Source organism: Neopsephotus bourkii, unplaced genomic scaffold (assembly GCF_033783945.1).
Source record: "Neopsephotus bourkii isolate Nb327-2 ecotype Australia unplaced genomic scaffold, CSIRO-AGI_Nbou_v1 NB_414, whole genome shotgun sequence".
NCBI lineage: Eukaryota > Metazoa > Chordata > Aves > Psittaciformes > Psittacidae > Neopsephotus > Neopsephotus bourkii.
In genome coordinates this window covers 677,119-701,295 of record NW_026900918.1, presented here as the reverse complement: position 1 = coordinate 701,295, position 24,177 = coordinate 677,119, and the positions used below count along the sequence as shown (strand labels likewise).

Here is a 24,177-nt window from a genome sequence, read left to right as displayed (position 1 = left end):
TGTTGTTCCAATAGGAAAACTTAACCTTGATTTCAGTGAAATTGCAACTAATATTCCTCTACTTAGTTTTTAAATGTAGCTGAAGTACTTTTTCATGCCGCTGAAGTAGCTCTAACCATAATGACTCTAATGGACTAATTTGCATAATTAAGTAATATGGTAGTATCTCGACAGAGTTGCCAGAAAGCAGAAGTGTACATGACTTACACAGTTGTGTGAATTTAGAATGATATTTAGAATGACAGCATTTTACTTTTCCACTGTTTCTGCCATTGTGAAGATCTCCTATTTAGACTTATTTGTAAATCACATCTATTAGCATTACATGGGATATCTATGACCTAGATGTTATCCAATTTAAAAATCAGTCATTTTTTAACATAATCCTGGTCTATTTCTATATAATTTCAAGGACAGATTTCAAATAAGTCAGATCAACTAGTCACAAAACCAGAAAGTGTTTTTATGTTTTTATATGCTTTTCTCTCCTTGCCCCCATGCAAATGAATACTTGCATACTCATGGAGAATATTGCAAAGAAAACTCTGAAGGTTCTGGTCCTGCAGCTTTACTCAAAGCTGTGTTCTCACAGTGTGTTTCTTCTCAGTGTTGTCTCTCTACATTCCTTCTATTCACATCAAATATTTCTGTCCTTGACTTTGGATTGCTGGTAGTAGAATATGACACATTATCATTCAGTAGCATGTGAACTGTAATTGGTATTTTCAGCTTAACTCAATAGAGTTGTCTGGTTAGGAATAAACTTTCTGACAAGGTATTCTTACACTTCTGCTTTTGTAGAGGAAAAAAGCTTTTTAGAGAAGAAAAAAGGTACTTACTACCATGCTATTCTTCATCAGTTAAGTAGAATGGACCTAAAAAGGAGGAAACATTTATAATTTAGCTACTGAAGTGCCACATTCTTCTAAATTGTAACTTTGGCTCCATCAGAGCTACCTCTCTGATGTTTGAAGCTGGCCATGAGATGATGTTTAATGGTATTATGGGATAATCATGGCCAGCAGCCAGGTACCCCAGCTGTTCTCACATGCCCTTTCCTTAGATGGACAAGGGGAGAAAATAGGATAGAATAGCTCTTGGATAAAGACAGGGAAATCATTTTCCAGGTACCATCATGCACAAAACAAGACACGACTTGAGGAAAATTAAAATAGATTTGGATAGTAAGAAACAAAGATAAAGATAAAAATTAAAAGAACACCTCTCCCCCTCCCTCTTTTTCCTAGTCTGCAATCCATTGCTTTACTCTTTTTTACTCTCTCACCAAGGGGTGCAGGGGGATAGGGAATAGGAACTGCTGTCAGACCGTAACAGCTCCTCTCTGCTGCTTCTTCCTTCTCACTCTTTTCCCCTGTTCCAGCATGAGTTCTTCCACAGGCTGCAGTCTTCTGTGATATATCTGTTTCTTTGTGGGATCCTGCATTGGCTGCAGCTTCCTTTAGGGTGCATCCACCTGCTCTAGTGTGGGATCCTCCATGGGCTGCAGGTGGATATCTGCTCCACTACGGACTCCCATGGACTGCAGGGGGACAGCCTGCCTCACCATGGTCTTCACCACATCTCTGCTCCAGAAACATTTTCTCCTTCATTTTTCACTGACCTTGGTGTCTGCAGGGCTGTTTCTTACTTCTCTTCTTCCTGTCTGGTATTTATGCCTTTTCTTAATTATATTATCACTTAGTTGTCACTGGCTGATCATGGAACGAGCTATATCCTGTGATGGGTACTTTGGAGGCAGCTGGAACTGGCTGTGTCCAGCACAGGGTAGCACCTGTCCTCTTCTGAGAAGCCACCCCTGCTACCAAAACCTTGTCACATAAACCCTATATAAACAGGAAAGCTGGAAGTCGACTTTATCAATAGTTTCATGAAATATTTGTAATTGCATAAAATAGAGCAGTACAATTTGCTTGAGAAAGTCAATCTTTTGTCTTTTTTCCCACCCGAAATTTCAGAATAGAGGTTTAGAGGTTCACCCACTGCTCTTGAAAGGAGAAAGTCCTGAACACCATGACCATGCTCTCTAGAGCATGTATTTTAAAGCTGTGAGCTATTGTTGCGTACAGATCCTAGACTTTATATTTACTGTTGAAGTCATCATAGTACACAGTTAATATAAAATTATTTCTTTTCAACTCCTTGAATAACTTATTTTCCAAATTATTGTTTTAGCTGCTATAGTTTATGGAATGTGTCAAGATGGTGTACCAATGATATCAGTGTCAATAAATAAAATGCATTTGCAGTCTGATTAAAAATGCAAGTCATATATTCAGTCTTCATTGGTAGTTGGAGATGTCTTTTTAAGTAAATCCCATCAGATCTATATTTTGCAGCATTAATGAATTATACTTAATGTATTCTTATAAAGGTATTACAGTTTCATAATGAAGTATGATTCTGAACTATTTTTACTGACTGATAATGGAATGTACCATAGATACTTCAACAGTGTTTTGGTAATTGAAAATCTGAAGTATACTGATAATTTCTGTATGATTATTTTTATTACCTCAGTTCAATGTCCAGGGTAGCCTGTTGTTACATGAAGCACACTAAGAAAATGTTCCCTTTTGTTGTCTATATCTAATAGTTGCTAAGGGATTTCTGTATACATCTTAGGGCACAGTTTGTATTTTAATGAAATGTACTTTTAAGTGCTTTAATTCAACTTTGCATTCAGCATATAATATCACTATGTACTTTGCTGTTGATGGAAACTGATGAAAAAAACCTTTACAATTTGCCTTTAAAAGTTTTGTCCCTTGTAATTTTTATTTTAACATGTGAATGTCAATCTTTATCTAAGGTGAAATTTTAAGGTAATTTTAAATAACCCTTTTAAAATCTCATTTTATTTTTCAAGGTATTAGGTTATTTGTATAAAGTATTCAAGGCCTGGTTGGACAGAGCCTTGGGTGACTTGGTTTAGGTTGAGGCGTCCCTCCCCGTGGCAGGGGTTTGGAACTAGATGATCTTAAGATCCTTTCCAACCCTGGACATCCTATGATTCTATGATTCTGTATTGCTGGAACCAGTAATGTTCTCTCTTTTCAAACATTCATTGTTCAGCTTGCTTTGTTAATTGCAAGGGTTAGTTAAGGACTGGAAAGCAAATAATTGATTACAAATATTCTAGTGGTAGAAAAAGCAGCTGAGGGTCTCTGAAATGACTTATTGAGTCATATGATTTTAGTTTCCAAATTGAATCTGTTTCAATTATTGGGTTGTTTTGGTTTGGGGTTTTTTTCAGAGTAGTAAGGGAATATTTCTGTTTTGTGTTCTGGTAGAGAAATAGGCAGTAGAACATGCAACTTCCGAAAGAAGTCTAAAATTGAGATCAAAGCTGTGAAGGATTTGATAGGTGAGCCTGAATTATCTGCCATGCATGAGTAGTCTGAAGCCATACAAGGAACCAATGAACATACGTGCAGCATCTAAACACAATATCTGGAAGGCATAATCTTGAGATCCAGAAAGTTGCCCACTTAAACTTGGACAGAAATGGTCAGAGTGTAGACTAAGGAGTCAGTGACAATCCCAAGTAAAATTGGTTTTGCTTGTTTGCTCTGTTTGTGTTTTTCAGGCAGTTCAATAATCTAGAAATTACATTGCGGTGAGTTTTAGTCATAGTGCCAGGATGAATTACAGCATTGCCAGTCAGGTTCTGTGTGATGTAATAAAATGTCTTTTTAATAAACAGAATGACACTAAAACACTGAAGAAGTGGATGGCTGAAGTAGATGTTTTTCTGAAAGAAGAATGGCCTGCCCTTGGTGATTCAGAAGCACTGGAAAAACAACTTGAACAATGTACAGTGAGTATTACCTGCCTGCTTGGCAGTTATCCTTCTCTGTGAGTCTAGCCTCCTCAGATGTTACACAACTAATTACTGTTCCTGAAAATAAATTCCTGTTGTAAGAGTATTGTCTTCTGCAATGTATTTAAACCTCCTGCATTTCCTGGGTTCGAAGTAGAATTCTGCTAAAAAATGGGAAACTTCAATACAGAAAGGAAGCATTGAGTGACCCTATCATTATGGTCACTCCGTTGAGTGACTGTAGTGGAGCAAAACATTAGTGTACTTGCAGCAAGTAAGTTTGTAGCCTTTTAAGATAATTGTTTATTTACTTTGTTGAGTTTGCAAACATTGCATGTTTATTTGTTGTAAACTCAATAATCTGTGCCAGAACATCACTTTCTGTATCTGTTATTTACACATAATTTACAAGTTTTTCTAACTATACTGGAAGAACTTGCAGGTATTGCGAGTTATAAATGTTGTGGGGTTTTTTTTTCTTCCACTAAACTTAGAATCACAGAATCCCAAGGGTTAAGTTCTAGGATTTTTCCCTAGCAGAATTTTGAAGAATTATGAAGTACTGATAATTCCTTCATGGCTTTGCAACTTCTTTGGTTTATCCCAGCAGAGTGTATAAATGCAGTGAATCCTGTAATCCATGATAGTACCTGTCTCTATGTTCAGTGGAATTTACAAGTTCTGAAAATGATGTAATAGAACATGTAAATATGATGAAACAAACATATCGATCTTGCAGAACTATGAGCTTCTCAGGCTTCCTCTCTTATCACTTACCTAAATAAAAAAAAATAATATATAGGACAATTCTTACTTCTACAGAATTTTAAGCTACACATAACTCCTTTAGAATCTGTGACCTGAATTTATGAAGGGTTTGCATAAATATTAGCCATTACTGTCAGATATATAATAAAGCTAGCAAAATCTTGATCATGTTTTATGTGTTTACACTTCAAGCCTTTTCCACTGAGTAGGAAGCCCAGGTAACATCTGCAGCACTGAAGGAGGCCTTAGGAAATAGAAACTGAAGTGGCAATATAGAACTACCTCAAGGTTTAAATAATAATCAACCAAAAATAAGATTCTAATAACTAGAAATAACCCAGGAATACTACCATTCAGATTATTTTAAGGAAGTTATCAGATGAATTACCAACCCAAGGGTAATGCTGGCATAAAGCATAAAGTTAATAAAATGGTTTCACTAATAATTTTCTACTATTATTATGGGATGCTCTTTCACAAATGTGATTAAAAGATCTAGGCATTGTAAAAATTATAATATATGTAATATAACATTTGTGTGTGTGTGTAAATAGCATATAACATTTGAAACTTGTATATTTTGCAAATGAACTCTATCTTATATAGCATAGCTTATCACATTACAGCTCTCATTCCATTTTTATTTATTTTCATAGTTAAGTCTGTTAATTACACTTATTTGAAAGGAGATCTGGGCCAAAGAAATGGCAGGATCTCACGTAGACACATTTTGATAGGGATAGCATATCTGAAATTTTGTGTGAATGCTGCTTGCCTGATCTTCTGCTATTCCTTTAGGCTTTAGTAAATGATATCCAGACAATCCAGCCCAGTTTGAACAGCGTTAATGAGGTTGGGAAGAAAATGAAGAGTGAAGCGGAGCCAGAATTTGCTTCCAGAATAGAGAAAGAACTAAAGGATCTCAATGTTCAATGGGAACACATTTGCCAACAGGTATCAAGTCTCCCTTTGTGACTAGTTAATTTTAAATTGCTAATTAAGTTTCTCATTAGCAGAATTTTGTTTTCAATGTATTTCTGTAGATATGAAACTGAATTTAGGTATGTTTGGTTCACATTAATAAATATTTTTTGAACTTTATTTAGCATGTAGCAATACATGTAAAGTACATTTATTTATATTATAACACAATCTCTTACTGGTTTTATAACAGAGTTATATACTAATATCTTAGGTAGTAACAGCAATTTATGGCTTCTGCAAAACTAGCTTTCTGAAACTGGTATTGTGGCATCTGCTAAAAGAAATCTGTTTCTGTATTTAGTGTTACATTTTCCACTGCATCATTGTCCTCTTGTGTCGTTACTCTATATGAAATAAGACGGTAAAGGTGAAGAGTCCAGAATTCACTAACTTGGAATTAAGAATATGTGCACATATGTGTGTGTGTGTGAATTAGTCTCCAGTGATCACATGAATTTATAAGAATGTGGCATAACAGGAAATGATAGTTCTTTTGTTTTAATTAAAGTCATTCCTGATAAATAATTTTACAGATTAAGGAAGTTAAAAATTACTGTTGTTTCTTTGGTGGTGTTTGGATTCTTATTCTTTATGACAGTTCAAAATTTTACCTTTTTCTACTCACTCATTCGTCTACCTTTTTAATGTATATTTGCATAACAGTGAAACTATTACCTTTCTGTGTGGTCTAATGTTTTCTAAAATTATTATTTTTCTCTTTGCATGTGAAAAATATCCTCTGTATATTTTTCTGATAAATATATACTAAAAAAGTTGATCTTTGAAACCTATACATCCTTTATTTGATCCAGTACTGTAGGCTTTTCTCACAAAGTAATGTGGAGGTTTTAAATGCTTATTTTGATTATAAGTTATATACCTTTGCGCTTTTCTCGGAGAAATTTCAAGTAATCATACAACTATAGAACCTTAAAATGCTTTGTCTTGGAATAGACCTTAAGGATTGTCCAATTCCAGTCCCCTGCCATGGGCAGGGATGCCTAACACTAGACCAGGTTGCCCAAAGCCCCATCCAGCCTATTCTCTAGCAAGCTGCATTCAGACTGGTTAGGAGTTCACCTGACTTCATAGCTCTGGTTTTATCCTTGGATGCACTTTCAAGGTCTCCTGTGATTGTTTTTTTTACATCTTTTAGAAATCCTTGGGTGATGTTTTTTTTCAGATTTTTGTTTTTCTAATGAACTTAACATGTAGTGCAGATTCTTGATCTAGGACCATTAAAAACTCATTCTGCAAATCAATAAATTGCTAATATATATATATATATATATACACACACACGTGTGTACTACTTTCTTCGTTACCTATTATTAATACCCATCTAATTATGTGTTAACATCTGTCTAATTACAGCAGTATTGTTAGTATAGGATTTAATTTGCTTCTTTTCAGGCTCAAGTATTGTCAAGTTTATACAGTACCCTTGCTTTAAGTACCATATAATCTTTTCTTTTTTAAAGGCCTATGATAAGAAGGCAGCGTTAAAAGGTGGGTTGGATAAAACTGTGAGTCTCCGAAAAGATTTGTCAGAGATGCATGAATGGATAACACAAGCTGAGGAAGAATATCTGGAAAGAGATTTTGACTATAAAACACCTGATGAATTACAGAATGCTCTTGAGGAACTGAAGGTAAAAAGATGAACTAAAACTGAAATTTATACATTGCACTCCATAATAAAATGGGTAAAATGTGTAGTTTTAGACACAATTCTCATATAGACTTCTGGTGAATATTCTGTACGTCCAGCTGGAATAAAGATATGTACAAACTGTGACACCTCAACCTATGCAGATAATCAGATCATCTGTCATACATCCCTGCAACTGCTTCTGATGATCCTTTCCCTGAAGGCTTGCAGCCTGTTACATAACAGGCAAAATCTGGACCAGAATTCTTTGTTCATCCTTCAATGCATTTCTCCCCACAGCTAGGAAGAACAACCTATTAAACTTTTCATCACAATGAAAGTGTGATTCCAATTATTCTGGTTCATGGACTTCCTCAGACCCAGAGAGAAAGAAGGTTGCTGGGAACAAGGTTTTGGTTTAATGTTTTTTGGGCCAGGAAGTTCTCATCTTAAATTCCTGTGAAGACCAGTTCATAGTGATGACACTGTGTATACTATCACTCTTTCCAGTACTGATATGATTCCAATTGTAGACACTCTCCCACTGTAAGCAGTCATACGAAACAATATTAAGTATCACAATGCTATATCTTATTAATGAGACAGCATAACAAGAGGGAGAGTATCAAAAGTTGGAGGAAGAAAGGTGGGAATTGGATTCATCAGTCATTGTGGTTACATAGACTAAACCAGGGAAAAGGTAGCAGGTGGGTTGTTCCACATCCGTTATGTGGGATTTGTTAATTGCCACCCATTAGTGGTTCTCTGTGTCTCTCAGATCTTTGTATTTTCTATGTCTGTCCTTTGTTAAACTTTTCTGTCTGGGGTCTAATGCAGAAAGTGCAGTTTAGGAAGGTGTTTCCTTTTTACTTTGTCCTCTCTTCATGTTAGCTTAATGTTCGCTGGGGTGAATAATAGAGCTGATTTTTCTCTCTGTAAAGAGAAAGAATGAAATCAACATCAATGTTCTCATAAATGTATGAAATGCACACTGGAGAAAAATTGTTCTTTTCCTTTTCTCTTTAAATGCAGGTTAATGACAGTGTCACAGAGAGGAAAATCATTCAGAAGTATTTTCCTTTTTTTTCCGTTTTACCGCTTGTGATGGTACCTTTAAACCTGGGTACATGAATTTGTAACATAAAAAAAACCCCAAAAACAAAAAACAAAGGTTTTTTTGGATTGCATTCAAGATTATGTCAGAAAGTCTGAAAATTAAATGGTTCTTGGTTTGGTTTTTTTTTGTTTCTTGGTGATTTTTTGTTGTTCTTTTTGTTGTGGGGTTGTTTGGGTTTTTTTCCTTACAGCAGAAGTCTGAGGGAATTCTAACAGTTATTAGAAATAAGTGTCCTTCTTAAGACAGGACTAATTTTTATGTATTTTTTTTTTCCAGAGAGCAAAGGAGGAAGCCATGCAGAAAGAAGTGAAAGTGAAGCTTATTACTGATTCTGTGAATAACTTTATAGCAAAGGCTCCACCTGCAGCTCATGAGGCTTTGAAAAAGGAGCTTGATATTCTAATTACTACCTACCAGAGACTCTGCAGCAGACTGAATGGAAAGTGCAAAACTTTGGAGGTTGGATAACTTGTCAATCGTTACATTTATAGCCTTTCTAACTGAAAAAAGTAAGGTAGAGAGCAAAGATGTATTATCATATGAGATCATGAGTAGCCCATGCTGTCCTTGCTTTATGAACCATGTATGAAATATCACATTGTATGAGTTATATATGACATTATTTTTGAGAATCATGTATGCTAGCGAAGAAAAGCCTTAGATATAGCTTTTAGATGGGAGACAACAATGGCTGCTCGGGTTTCTTACCCCTTTTGAGATTAAGCCAAGCATCTGCCTTCTGTAGCAGCCCTGTGACATCATCACCAGTTTCTATAGGTTTTTTCTTCCATGGCTGAGGGTTTTGGTTGAATGGCCTGAAGCTGGTGATGTTACCTCATCATGGGAACAGCATTTGATCTGCTGGCAATCTGAATATCTTATGTTTTGAGTTGATGCTGCCATTTTGGCCAACTCCGTTACAGATTCTTGCCATAGGAGTATTTGCATTTTACACAGTGGTTACAGTGAATTAGGTGTGATTTTTATTGTGAACTAATTTGCAATATCCTTCATGCAGGATAGTTATATACCTGCATAAAATTTATCTCCTCTAAATTTCACTGTAAAAATTGTGTAGTCTAAGATGGTAATCTGTATTTCTTCTAATCATTGCTGATGTTGTTTGTTAATATCTCTCTATAACCTCCTTCTAAACCAGATACATCTGATAGGAGCAAAGTTAGATGAGATAAATTGAACTCTGGGAAACTATCTCCAAACATCTTAATGCATCTCCGTAAAATTATTTTAACTTCTACAAACAAAAAATGTAACAATGAAAAGATGGCTTATGGAGAGTTTAAATGTTTTGCTTGTGTGTAAGGTGCTGGGTTTAGCTTCCTGTGGTACAGTTCAGGCACTGTAAAAATAAGCTATTAGACAATAATAAATTTTATTTTGCAACATTGTTAAGTATTCTAGTACTTAAGTCATCTATAAACTGCACTAAATGTGGTTCAGAATTAATTTCCATAGAGATTTCAGTCAGAATTCTTGAGAGCTGTGTTTTTAGACATTTTATGAGCCTGTGCTTTTAGTAATTAATATACAGAATATATAAGCAACCTCACTACATCTAGTAATAAAGGCATATACTTCTGAGTGCTTAAAAATTCTGATAACTTGCATATTTATATATTACAAGAAAATTTTACAGAAAAGTGGAAAATATATGAGACAGAAAATTCAAGTTGTATTTTGCAGTAGTGCTTACTTTTTTATGTTATGATCCGTGATTTGGTTTTTTTTCTGTTTAATGAACATGTTTTGGATGTATATTTACTTGAAACATATAAATACTGAGAAGAAAATCAACCATATGGCACCATAGCCATCAGGTATCAACCGCATTGTTTTGGGGATGAAACATGCAATGTTTTCAACAGTTCAATGAGTGAAATGCTGGAAGATTTTCAATCTTGATAAACTTTTTTTTCTTCACTAGGAGGTATGGGCATGTTGGCGTGAATTACTGTCGTATTTGGATGCAGAAAATAAATGGTTGAATGAGGTTGAACTGAAACTCAAGGCAACTGAAAATATCCAGGGAGGTGCAGAAGAGATTTCTGAGTCTCTAGATGTAAGTGTCATGTTAATAATCTCAAGCCACCTGTACTGATAAATTCTAAATTGCATTGCATTCAAAACAAACTATGAATCAACATTACATGTGAGCAAGATACAGAGTATTTGGAAAGTCCTGTGTTCTCAGTTGATTCAACAAATAAGGTTTTGTATTCAAATCTACAAAAATGGAACAGAGTAATTAAATGATTGTGCCTGATGTCATAGACAATTTTTGGTGACAATAAAATATATGTTATTAAAAAACGTGGCATCACCTAGGCCAGTCAAAAAATGTTGAAGACTTCAGAGAGCAAACTAGCACTGCAACTCTGTTTATTATTCCATAATTTTTATTCATGGAACTTAATTTTTATTAATTTCAAATGTGTAGAAATCAAATTAAAACTATCAGTGGATCAAATACAAAACCTGACATAGAAAATGCATTTTTGCTGTTGAATTTGATCAATTCAGATGCTCAAACAAATTTTTTTATTGGCTAGTGCACAAATAGTCCCATTATATTTATTGGGCATAGTCCACATTTTTTAAATCAAACACCCAATTTATTACTTTATGACAAATATTTGTTTTCAGTAATAAGTAGTACAGAACATTGGCTGCCAAGACAAGGAACATATTTTCATTTTTCTCTCTACTTTTACTGTGTATGAAGTTTGAAGTTTCTTACTTAAATTATTAAGGTGAATTCTGATTCCTCTGTAGAACCTAATTTGCAGAAAAATAAACAGGCTATGGTTTTGATCTTTTTCCAGTCTTTGGAACGTTTAATGAGACATCCAGAAGACAACCGCAATCAGATTCGGGAATTGGCTCAGACTTTAACTGATGGTGGAATCTTGGATGAATTGATCAATGAGAAACTTGAGAAGTTTAATACTCGATGGGAAGAAATTCAGCAGGAGGTATATTTAATAGTTGACCTGTCCTCCCATTAAACAGCTGACAGCCTAGCAAACTAAAAAAGTTATCCTAAACAGTACAGAAGGACTTGTTTTTAAGTGTTTTTTTCCCAACATCTAATCTAAATCTACCACAAGATGAAAGAGGGTAGTAGGAAAAAATTAGGAAAAATTGGAAAAAAATAGAGATATTAGGAAAAAATTCTTTACTGTGAGGGTGACAAGGCACTGGCACAGGATGGCCAGAGATACTTTGGTTGTCCCATCCCTGGAGGTGTTCAAGGCCAGGTTGAATGGGGCTTTGAGCAACCTGGTCTAGTGGAAGGTGTCTCTGCCCATGTTCAGGAGGGCTGGAGCTAGATGATTTTTAAGGTCCCTCCCAACCCAAACCATTTTGTAATTCTATGAAGTGGACATTTTGCATAGGAGTGGTAGGCTAACTCCAATATATAGTAAAGTACTACATAGCTGCTTTCTCAGTTCTTCTGGTGGGGAGATGGGGGAGAGAACTGCAAAGTCAAAAGTGAGAAAACCTATGGATTGAGATAAAGACAATTTAATAAGTTAAACAGAAAAAGATAAAAAGCAAGTGATACTTTCAATCACTCACCACCAGGAGATCAATATCCTGCCAGTCCCTGAGCAATGGCAGTTTTGGAAGAACTTAACTCCACACACCTTTTATTATTGATCATGACTCTGTGTGGTACAGAATATCTCTTTGGTCAGTTCTCAGCTGTCCTGGCTATGTCTCTTCCCAGCTCTCTGGGAGGTGCAGAGTGGAAAAGAGTAGGCCTTGGCACTGCGTAAGCACTGCTTAGCAATAACTAAAAGTGCTAATATACAGAAGCCTTCTAGCGTGTAAAAACAGGATTTTCAAATATTTTGAGTAATAGATAAATACAGTAATACACACTAAATCAATATTCATGCCAGCTGCAGGGGTTAAATGTGGGAAGTACAACATGAAGATGTGCGAAATTCTGGAGACAATTTGGATAATTATATAACCAAAATACATTTTAAATTTATTCGTTGCTTTCCAATTTAGTTTAAATATAGGAGAAAACAGCATGAGAGAAGGGTGGAGCCCCCTCCCTTCTTTGAAAGTTTGATCTGATATTTAGTAGTCAAAGGTGAGATCTCTGTATGAATAGAAGAGCTGTAAAGAAACTACTTCAATCACGAGTGACTCAGTCACACTGCTTCTGTATTTTCTACAACAAAATGTTTTATTAATTTTTCCACTGAAGTCTCACACACTTTGTTTTTTGTAGATTCCTGGCACTGAATTTTCTGTGCTGTTTGTATAGCCCTGTTGAAATCCAAACAACACACACTCTCCTTGCATAAAAATACACTGCAGGTGCATAACAATATTCAGCTTGTGTTCAAGGTCACTTCTACTTCAGACAAATAGGCCGTCCTAATGAGGTTAATTTATTTATTTTTACTTGAAAATTTTGCAGGTAATTACCAAGACAATAAGATCATGTGGGCAGAAACTAATAGGTGAAATATTTATTCATTACTAATAGAGCAACCAGTCCAAACCACTGCCATGTGAATGATGCTGCAAGACAATGCAGCATTGCTGCTGAGGCAGAGATTCATTTTTAAAGGCAGATAATGGCTTTATGTTTGTATACCTTATCTTCTTTAGTTAACAAAGACTGAGTGTGTTTAGTTTGCCTTTGAACATCTGGGGCTGATCGATAAGCAACATATACCCTATCTTTACTTTTCAAGGACTGATTCATTTACAACCCTATATATTGGATCTAAAACACACTGTTGCCTGAAGAGCTTCAATGTAATATTGCAGGTGGCTATCATCCTCTGTAATGCTGAAAGTGATTTACATCCTGTCCAAGCAAACTTCAGAAATGTCTTCAGATATTCTTGAGGCTATGCTTGCAAAGAACTGTAAAAAAACATTATTTTTCAGATGGGTTTTACACAAAATTCAATTATTATTACTGGGGACTGTCTTAATTTATTTTAAGACTCCCCTCAAGATTACCCTTTGTTTCTTTCAAAGAGCACACATTCATCATTTGACACATTTTTTGTTTTATTCTCCTCTCAAGAGGAGAAAGAATTCTTCATGTCCCATCTCCACGTGATTACTTTGAAAACTGCTAAGAGGACTGCTTTTATATGTTCTGAAGCATTATCTGTCTGCAGTCATACTCTGAAGAGATAAATCAGGCCTCCTTGGTATAGTTTCCAGTTTTGAAATACAGTTAATCAAAGATGAATATCGTTTTATGGTGAAAGGTCAAATATTTGTAGCCACTTAGTTAAAAAAAAACAACACTGTGAAATATTACTAGAATTTGTACAAGAATTAGTTCCAGCTTGGAGGGTGTGAAAATTTCCTGGACCCAAAATGCATGCTTTGAATGTTAGAAAACGTGCTTTTAGTTTAGCCTAAAGACTAATCCACTCTGGTTCCAGACAAGAAGTAGAGATTAACACAATAACAATTTGATGCAAATCATACAGTGATGTTGTAATATATCTCAGGCACAACTGTTGCAATGCCAAGAATTGGGTGAAATTTTAAAGTAATTTAAACAAGTTAAGAAGTGATTTTAAAGCTTCCTAACTTTTTACTTTTTAACTTTACCCTGTCATAGTGGTATTTCTCAATAGAGAGTATAACTAAGAAAAAATAAAAAGTCTAGCCTATTTCTGACTGTCTTAACAGACCCCTTTCCATGAGCTGTAACTTAATGAATTTCCTTCTACATTTTAAATAAATATACCCTGTAGTAGAAGCACTATAATGTTCAATAATTTTTGTTCTGGTTCTACAGTACAACTGCAAAGTGCTGCCTTAACAACAAAACTCAGTTTGGTTTTCACCACAAAACTCAACTGAACATCTTACTAGATGTATGTGTGACAAATGTCATTAAATATATGAAATGTACTATTTAAGGAAAAAGTGGTAATGTCTATAAATGCAGCTGTATAACATTCAACATCAAGGAATGAGCTAGTCACAAGCAACCGTTTGAGCACCTCCAGCTTTCCTGATATTTGATTGCCTCTCAGTGCAGCCTTTTACTTAATATGGCATTTTATACGGATAATATGCATCATTGCCACTTACCATCAATCTTTGTTAAATTGTAAACAGACTTCTGCAATACCCATGTAATAAAAAATAAATGTAGTGCTTAATAATAAAAACAACAAAAAAATCTATAAAAACCTGCATAGACTTTAATAAAAAAAAAAAATCAGACTGTAAATATTTTTTCTTTTTCATTCTGATAATGTCTAACAGCAGGTTTTTTGTTTGTTGTTACTGTCCTTGACAGCTGTCAACATTTCACTGGCTCAGAAATAATTAAACAGTTGGTTATTTTCCTGAGATTTTCTATTTAGCAATTAATTGTCAGATGCTTCCCTTTAGAGACCAAACCCTTCAGCTTTATCAGCTATGACCTGATAGCAAAGCTAGAGCTTCCTGTTAGGTCCTCAGACCGATTTATATGTATGCTGCTATGTTAAACCATTTATTTCTTCCACAAAGGAGCATCTTTCAGAGAAAAAAAAGAAAAAAAAGAGGTGAAAGAGATGATCAAAAAGAAACAAACAAAAAAAAAACCAAACAAAAATTCCTGAACATCATAAATTAAAATATTTTTGTATTATAGATATATAAATCTTCAGCTTTCAGATGTCTTAAAAATATGAATATAAAGATTTTCACCATGCACGTCTGTATATCTTTCAGGGACAAATTTGAAACTCGAGTTCACAGGTGTGTGTAGTATGTGTGCCCCTCTTTGTAAAGTCCTACAGTGCTTATCTCCATCAATAGCTCTCTTTTCTCCTGAAAGAGAGGAAGAAGCCTCCTCCATACTGTGTCATTCCCTTTGGTTGAATCAATAAGTATTCTGCAATGACAGTGACAGTGCCAGGGACCTACTTAATACACAGGATTAGGATTTTGAGTCAGCTGTTTTGTACTGGAGAAATTTTTTACATTACGTAAGTACCTTTTATAAGATTATTGTGAAGACTTTTTTGTTACATTTGTTGTGTGAATTGAACAGGGTCAGGTTAGAGGCATGACTTTAGGTGAGCATGCAAGATGGGGTCTGCTCCCAGTGTGATGCAGACAAAAAAAAATTAAAGCAGCACGCATTTATATCTGAGAAAATCGTCACAACAGCGAAGGAGCTATTTCCCAGCATTTGGCTGTTTGGGTCTGCTTTCACTGCCTGAGTAATACCTCTGTTCTACCGCCATATTCACATCTTGGTCTGATACCAACAGATCATCTAAACTGTTCAGTTTTGGAAAAGATGTACTTTCACCTCACTTGCCAGTTACAAAATGTTGCACAGGTTCTCAGACTGTAATCAACTTCTCCCCTGAGGACATTGAAATAGCAATGTTTTGTATGTGTGTACATGTTGACATTGTGAGCACATAAAGGTATCGTAAGCATGCATATATATTTATCTGACTTTGCATTTGCTTCAAATCCAGCCCTAAAAATTAAGTCACTCATGGAAGGATTTGTTATAATTCTTTCTTTATCTGCTTTAATATTTGATCAGTGGGTTTGGGAACGGTTTAAATTTTCCACTTGCATTCTAAGGGGTTTAATATAATTCTGCTGATAACTAATTCACTGTGTGCATGCAATCTGCTCCTGAGGTTGCAGCAAATTTATCTTAAGCAAGTGCCTAGCTGTAAATAGTACTTAATGTGTGTCAGCATGTAACAAAGTTTCAAAACTTCAGGTATTGCTATAAAAAGTAGTTTTTCAGAAGGACGTACACCAGTTTGTGTCCAATTCTCCAAAAAGTGTAGGCGTGTATTTTAATGACTAATAAGAATGGAACTTCCACAGTGTCTTATTTTAAATTGTGAGATCTTCTGAACACTGCCAGTTATCCAAAGAGATCGGTAAAGGCTTCCTGGAGAATGCTCTTATGTGCAGGCTGTAAAACGCTACTTACCATTTCTAATCTAATGTGTCTTCCAATCTACTGTACAGTGATGCAAATGGAAAGGTAGGGAGTGACTGTATCTTATCCAGTCTTACAAATTAATGGTAAGGTGTGCTAAGGTAAATGGAAGCTGTGGTTTTAAGCCTGCTGCTTTGAACATACTGAGAACATTGTAATATAAAATCTCAAATCAGGTGAAGGTAAAAGTCATTTAAGTCACAAGCCTTAGTAATGTACTGAGAAGTTCTCCTGTTTTAATAGTTCATTTGATAGGGTAATAATACCTTAGTCGATCAGGTGCTTCCATTAACACTGACAGCGTGTGTCTGTAAAGCTGCTCAGTTCCACAGAAGGTTTCTGGCACTAATTCAAGGTTATCTGATCAGCTGTTTTGAAATAGCACAAAGCAGCTTACAAACACAAATACAGGTACATACTGGTTGGTTCCCTATCCTTTAACTAAGTCCAAGAGCTAGTAAGAATGCTCACAAGAAATAATCTTTTTCATTTGTCAGATGTGAAGCTGTGTAAGAATCTGAGCTCCATGAAAAAAGTAGCTATATCAAATGTTCTCTCTGAATTGCTGAGAGACATTTTTGTTCAAGGCAAGAGTTTTGTAATAGGTATGAAATCAAATTAAAGTATAGCTGCTTACCAAAGAGAAAAAGTGTGATTTGACTTGAAAAATGGCAGGACACTCAGCAATGTTATTTAAAGGGTGCTTGCTTTCTCCCTCCTCCTTTGATTCATGTCAGAGAAAGTTACTTTATTCTGTGGTCAGCAGTATGGCTGGGCTTGTACAGACAAAAACTGTATTGCATATGAGATTGTTGGTAATTATTCTGTGCTTTGTATAAAGCAGAAACTCTGATGTATTCTAATTAAAATATGAGTCCACAAGTGGGTACAATGATAGGTGGAAGAAAGTGCCAGGTTATTTATTACCTGGTAAATATCATATTAAACTGTTACAAATAATAGTTAAAGCTATGTCAAGTGCTTAAATATATCTGTGTTTCAAGGACAATGGAAGAATAATTTATTGTTCTGATTTGGTAAACCATAAAGTGAGCTCCTTTGAAGGGAAAGCATCCTTCTCAGAAAAAGTTGTGTAAAAGGTGACGGTAGGAAATCTACTGTGGCACTGGTGGTGGAGCAGAAGGAAGAGTGAACTTCCTAGATAAAAGAGAATATAGTTAGTGTGAAAATAGATTGTGCAAGTCCACAGACAAGGCAAGACAAGGGTCCATCTCTCTCTCTTTTATGTTTCTTTTTTCTTCCCACAGAGTAGGCATTGCTTCTGTTCCAGACAGCTATTAATACTTCATATAAGAGAGCTCCTTCTCAAGAGAGTCTTTATCCCTTTCACTTACTGGATTGTCTCAGATGGGATTGTGATGACAGTAACCCTATTCTCAGTAAACAAAATCTCTTGAATTACATAAGATCATGCTATGCCTCAGAATGAAAGACTGCGCTATCAGGATGGTTTTATTATGCGGCTTTGCCAGCTTTCACTTTGTACAGAAATCCTCAGTGCACGCTTTTATTTTCAGGGTCCTATTGTTTTTACAACTTATCTGTGCAATCTGAGGTTTTGTTTGTTTCTTACTGAAAAAAACTGAATGAGTGGAAAAAAGATGCGCAATTTATCATACAAAAAGGTGGATGAGCACAAGTCAAGAATACTATTTTGGATTCTTATCTTGTTTTTGTTTTTTTTTTTGCTGGGGGAAGTGGTTAAAAATGTATTATATACATTATCACTGTGAATATTGATAACGTTGTCATTGTTTTTAGGCTGTGAGAAGACAAAAGACTCTTGAACAGAGTATTCAATCTGCCCAGGAGACTGACAAAACCCTACGCTTAATCCAAGAGTCTCTTGCTGTTATTGACAAACAGCTAACAGCCTACATTGCAGACAGAGTTGATGCAGCACAGGTCCCTCAGGAAGCACAGGTAAGTTATATGTAGGTTGAATATGATTTATTGACGTGCATACTGGGTTTTGCAATCAACCGAAGAGTGTTTGGTTATCCCTTGTCATCATATTAATAATTGGGATTCGCAATATGATTGGTATGAAAGTGCAAGTAAATTTTAGGTAGGATTACTTTGAGATGTTCAAGCTAATCTTCCAGTCAAGTCATCTTTTCCTTCTGATTTATATTATATACATATCCAGAACATGTAAAGAGCTATAAATGCCATGATTTTAAATGCATTGATTTTAAAATTACAAAGATAAATAATATGAACCTTTAAAATTCAGTTCCCATCCTAGAAAGAAGAAACTCATCATCTACGCTACTATTAGACGGCTCTTTTTCAAAGTTGATTATGTGGCCTAGGGATTGTTACTAAATACTTTGTAGAAACAAAGACAACATTGTTAATTTTTTCATGATGCGCATATAAATGTTCTTGTATTTCAGTTTTTACAGCTCACATAAGTTTAACAGAAACAGCTTTTCCAGTTCTTTAGAAGTGGTTTATTGAGCCTTTGAAATAAAAATGTACATGTAATTCTAATTTTTACCATTTCATTCTTTCTTCTGTAACATCTGCTTTACTGCTTCATTAAAATGGTAAGAATACAAATTGAATAAAACCAAGCATCTCTGGTACAGGATTACAAGATATCTGGGACAAGATAGTTTACAGTTTTGTGCCCAACAACTTTTCTGTAAATTATACTTAAATTTAGGAGGTCAGATTAGAAAAATTGATGAACAAAAAAGGATGCAGGGAAATTGAAAATAAATGCTTTATAATGATTTTAGAAGAGGCATTCAATACAGTCTTAGATCATTCTAACAAATGGGTTTCTTGTATGAAGTCACTTAGATGATCTGGTATGTTCAGTGCTGAATGTATGTAGACCTGAAAATCGTGTTTTCTCTCCTCTGAAAATAAAGATTTCCATGTTTTTTAAATTAAAAATTAAAAGGTAGATAGGTGTACTTTTCAATTGCTTTTCTAGCGTGTGTGTGTGTTGATAAGAGCATGCAGGTATTTTTATGTGTGTGTATGAATTTTTAAAGTTATATTTAGAGAACAGAATCATACTGCATTTGGTCTTATTTTGAAAAGGATTCTAATTTATTTGCTTCCAACTTATGCCAGTATAAGATTAGGATTAGATTCAGGTGAATTATTATTTTAGTTTGAATCCTAAACTGTGTTAGCTATCAGTTGACTCCCTTGAATTATTCTTTTTCTTTCCTTGAAATATAAATATTCTAAACAGTTTCTTGTGGAATAGGATACAAATCAGGATCTGTTAAAAATGTATTAGAAAAAAGACCCAATATGAAAGTGTGCTCTTCTTCTTGTGCATTTGGACCCTTATGCTGTAAAAGTGTTCATTGGTGCTTCAGATATCCCATGGATGCATCTGATTTATGTGCATCCTCAGGTAGAATATTGGCAATGATTTCAGACTGTATAAACAGAATCAATTCAGCACTTCAGTAACTGAAGTACCACAAAACTAAATCAACCTTAATAAGTATGCTTTTGTGGGAGAAATTCAGCTCGGTGCTTTTGCAGAACTTGACTTTGTTTTGGAGATTTTACTGTCTGATGTAAAGTTCACCTGGTTCTACTATAACCAGTGTTGGAAAAACGGTATAGAGACTGCTGAGTTTTTTCCTTTCATGTTTTTATTTTAAGATGCCAGTGGGACCTAAAAAAACAAACAACCAAAATAAAAAACAACAAACTAATTAACAGTGGAAGAAATTTAATGGAAATACTGAAGTTCTCTGAAGTTCAGTTGTAAAGTTCTCTAAAATCCTTAGAGGGAAAGAAAATAACAATCAATTTTATGCAGGCGAATGTACTGAGTCATTCCCTTAGTGAATGGCTATGCCAACTGGTGGTAGAACAGGCACATAGTGAAGGGCTGTACCTCCTGTGGAGCTTCTGCTGGAACAGCTCTTTTATAATAAGATACCCTACAATAGTGTCTGCACAGCTGGAATGGGAATCTTTCAGTGAGTGATGTTGGTTTCTGGGCATGGGTCAGTTTATCCGTGCTGAAGGATTTAGTAAACCATTCAGCAATATATGTTGCATATCTAAAAGAACATATGGGAGAACTTATAATCAGAAAGCTGTTGAAGGTTTGCAAGTTCTGCATCTTTGCTTCAAAAATTCAGATCTGTTTAGAGCATTGCTAGGAGGAATGGTCTTTGGCTCAGCTGATCAGAAATGAATCTGAGAAAACAATATTACGTTTAGCTACTCTTTTAAAATGAAATTATCAGTTTAGCTTCTTCAGAGTTGACAAAAGGGGAGTCATGTATGTGCTGCTCAAGATCTCCTTTGGATCATTTTTTGAGTATAAATTCTGTGTGCTTCTTACTCCACCATGTGGCACTGGGAATTTAATGCGAGAGAGCCACTTCAAGTCATTTTGAGTATAACTAAAGATGCTATATTCAGATAAAGAATCTCATAACAACTGCACAGATAAATCAGTTCAGATTTGTCAAGGCATAATGATGAGAAAACCTGCAATGAGGTAAAATCTAAAGCAGTATTCCAGAAAGAAATATTATTTCTTTGTATGCTTGATCTCATGATCCCAACTGAAGTCTCTTTAATTTCTCTAAATTTTACTAAGAAAATACAGGGAGTAAAGTCATCATCACTGGTGACATCATTTGACACTTGAGGTGTTTTTTTTTGAGTACTCTTGAACTGACAGGAAGTGAATAAATCTATAATGAAAATATTACATTTATATGACAAAATATTTTTTCAGATTATTATTTGTAGCTTTGTTATTAAATAACTTCTGAAGGGAGAGAGGATCTCCACTTTGTGCTTCTGTTTAGTACGAGCAATTACATGGGGAAGCTATATCATGGGACAGAAGATGCACTTATTTTACTTCTCACCTGAATGTGACAAATCATTGTATGTTTTTCTCCCTGTAGACTTCTGTAAAATGCAACGTGGAGAATAAGTTAGCAATATTGCGTTTAGCTAGTCAGTCTTTCCTTGTAAATCATGTTTCTATCCTCTGATGTTCTGCTTTTCTTGTCTGAACTCTTAAATTAAACTTTCTTCAAGAGCAGCGTCCAAAACTAAGTATGCTTTCCTTTTAAGACTTACCTGTGTGTCAGTCCTGCTATAACATAATTTTCTGTATGTTTTTCTTTCATTTTTTCAAACACATGACTTCATTGCACATACTCTTTTTGTGCTTCTGAAGATGGATACTTCAACTGCATTTTTCTATTATTCTCGTATTTTGTTTATCCTTTGAGAGTCTTCAGAAGTAACCACTAACAGTTCTGAAATGGTTTTATATATGTTTTTTGCCTATTAGAAATATGATCTTTCGATTTATGAAGATCAACTTACCATACTGCTCACTATATGTTTTCTTTTTTCCATTCATTAGGCTGACTCCTTAGGAATTGATAACAATCACAAGCAAAAATGAGGTTAAACTGAGCACCATACTTGAGAGCTGTTAGTCTAGCTAATAAGTAGTAGAGAAATACGATTCAGAAGACCTATTACACAAGAAGAGCTAATGAGCTGTTCTCTGCAATTCAAGAGAGCCAAATCTCCAAATTCATATCTAGAAATCAGAATAAAAGAAAAGGAAAATGGTTAATTCTAGCAACTTGTAACTTAATCTCATTACTGCTGGTATTTAATGAACTATAATTTGTTATGCTTATTTTTTGTGGAACCTTATAAATTGAATTGAGACTAGCAGATTTACCATTCTCATTGCAGCGCATGCCCATAGCGAATATTTCACTCATTTGCTGCTTATTCTAAGTTCAAGTGACATCAAGGTTCCCTGTCCCATCTTAGAACACATTGATATATGTACTGCTTGTATCTTTCTTCTGGATTTATCCAGCTCTTGAGAACTTAACGACTTGCTGATCTCTGTGATAGTCAATATTTAATGCAAACTAATTCCTCCCTGTCTTATGAATTTCTGGCAACTAATATAATACAATGAGCTCTGGCAACATGAAGTTATGATGTCTTGGAGGATAATGAGCACTACAATATACATCTGTGACCTTGCCCCATTTGTGAAGTAAACAGAACCAACAGAGTCTTCTTTCTTAAGAATCAGACAAAAGCGATGAGAAGTCTCTCCCGGTTCTGGGGTGGAAAATGGTATCTCTGACCTGCCGTGAGAAAGCATTTCACCAGTATGTTTTCCAGATTGCCTTTCAAACTTTTTTTCAACCTGATGATAACTTTTGAAAACTTTGCCTTGAAAACTTTTTTTCAATCAGCTGGAAATGTCTGCTGGTTTTGTAGCGTAGTCCTTTTAGTGTTACTCATTCTAAAAATCTGTGTTTGCATGTTAGCTGTGCACTCCATGTAATCTTGTCTTTTCAGCCATTATTCCACAATACTAGTTCTGTGTATATTATGGGTTTGTAATTTTATCCTTTGTTTATAAATCACTTCCTTTTAGTTAAATAGGGAGGGTTGAGTGTTTGGGTTTGACTTTTTTTCCCAAAAAAATCTCTCCATTTTTAGACTGAATATCACTGACCAGCATTTCTTCATTTGTGGTTTTGTTGTTTGTTTTGTGGTTTTTGTTTGGTTTTTTTTTGTTTTGTATTTGTTTTTTTTAATATGATGGCTGATTTTCTGATTATGACAACAATTATTGATGGGAAATGACATACCCTCAAGCCTCCCAGTTCAATTTTCTGTTGCAAATAAACTTACAGTTTATGTGTCCTGTTACCTTTTTTATAAATGCTGTTCTTGAACCATGAGATTGCAGTTAGGTTCGTGATAATTTTCAAATGAGACAAATAGTCATGCTGGTTCTTTTGGCTTTCTTTTCTCTGATTCAAGATAGGAAAGGTTATTTACTAGAACTGGCTGCACTGCCAATTCTCTGCTTTTGATGTCAATATAGTAATACTGTCTGCATTTCGCTGTTCATCTTTTTGAAATTAAGACTAGTAATTAAAAGAAATAATGTATTCTATGCCCTTGGGACTGAAATATTTTTGTTCCAGAAGCGGTCCTCAAGAGAATATGCACAATGTGCCTATGACCTTGTAAAAATAATTAGGGTTTAGATATATTTTATTTTATATGTGCATGTGCATATATAATATGAGTTTTGAAAGCTAATAAACTTCCTGAAAAAATGCCAGTGATGGTAAATTAGAATCCTTAATCTGTAGGATACAGTAATCTATGCACTGTAGTATTTATTAGTTACATACACTACATTATATTGTGGTGTTTTAGAAATTAAATGAAGACAGTTTATACTCTTTATTTAAAGGCAAAATAGACAGGAACCACTTAGAAAAACAGAGGTGGGAATAACTGAAATGAAAAAGAAAATGAGTGTTTTCTTGTGGATGTTTAGAAGAAGTTGGTGTAATAAATACATAAGTCAAAATAGACAAAGAAATCAAAATAGTAATGTCAAAATTGATAAGGGGCATCATAGGCAAGTATTATAAATTCTCTTACACCTGTTCAGGACTGATATAATCTTTCTGCCTCTAAACAGAAATGACAAATGCAAAAAATCTTTTCTTGCTGTAAGCCTTACTAACTTTTCGTTTAAGCTTTCCTCTAATGTCCTTGTTCTCTCTAATACTAAATTTTGATGTCAGAGTAGGTGATGCTTCATCTCTCTCCTGCAGAGTAATTTAAAAAAGTAAGATAATCTCCATGCTTCGTCCCATAATACGTAATTATTTAAACGCTACTCTTATCTATGCTGTGCTGTGCTCTTCTGACCTATTCAGATATGAACTGTTTGATTATGTTATTTCCAGATTTGATTATATTATTTCCAGAGTGACTCTGAGGCTAAA

The 24,177-nt window shown here is 34.9% G+C and overlaps 1 protein-coding gene across 9 annotated transcripts in view; it reads left to right on the top strand.

Moving 5' to 3' along the window:
• Positions 1-24,177, top strand: part of DMD (dystrophin) — a 745,980-nt gene that overhangs the window by 65,891 nt on the left and 655,912 nt on the right. For all 9 annotated transcript variants that reach the window (XM_061349397.1, XM_061349396.1, XM_061349395.1 and 6 more), the window contains exons 15-21: positions 3,725-3,838; positions 5,408-5,563; positions 7,075-7,245; positions 8,638-8,820; positions 10,307-10,441; positions 11,205-11,354; positions 18,131-18,292. In XM_061349397.1, the coding sequence (XP_061205381.1) occupies positions 3,725-3,838; positions 5,408-5,563; positions 7,075-7,245; positions 8,638-8,820; positions 10,307-10,441; positions 11,205-11,354; positions 18,131-18,292 (1,071 nt within the window). The remainder of the gene's footprint in view (positions 1-3,724; positions 3,839-5,407; positions 5,564-7,074; positions 7,246-8,637; positions 8,821-10,306; positions 10,442-11,204; positions 11,355-18,130; positions 18,293-24,177) is intronic.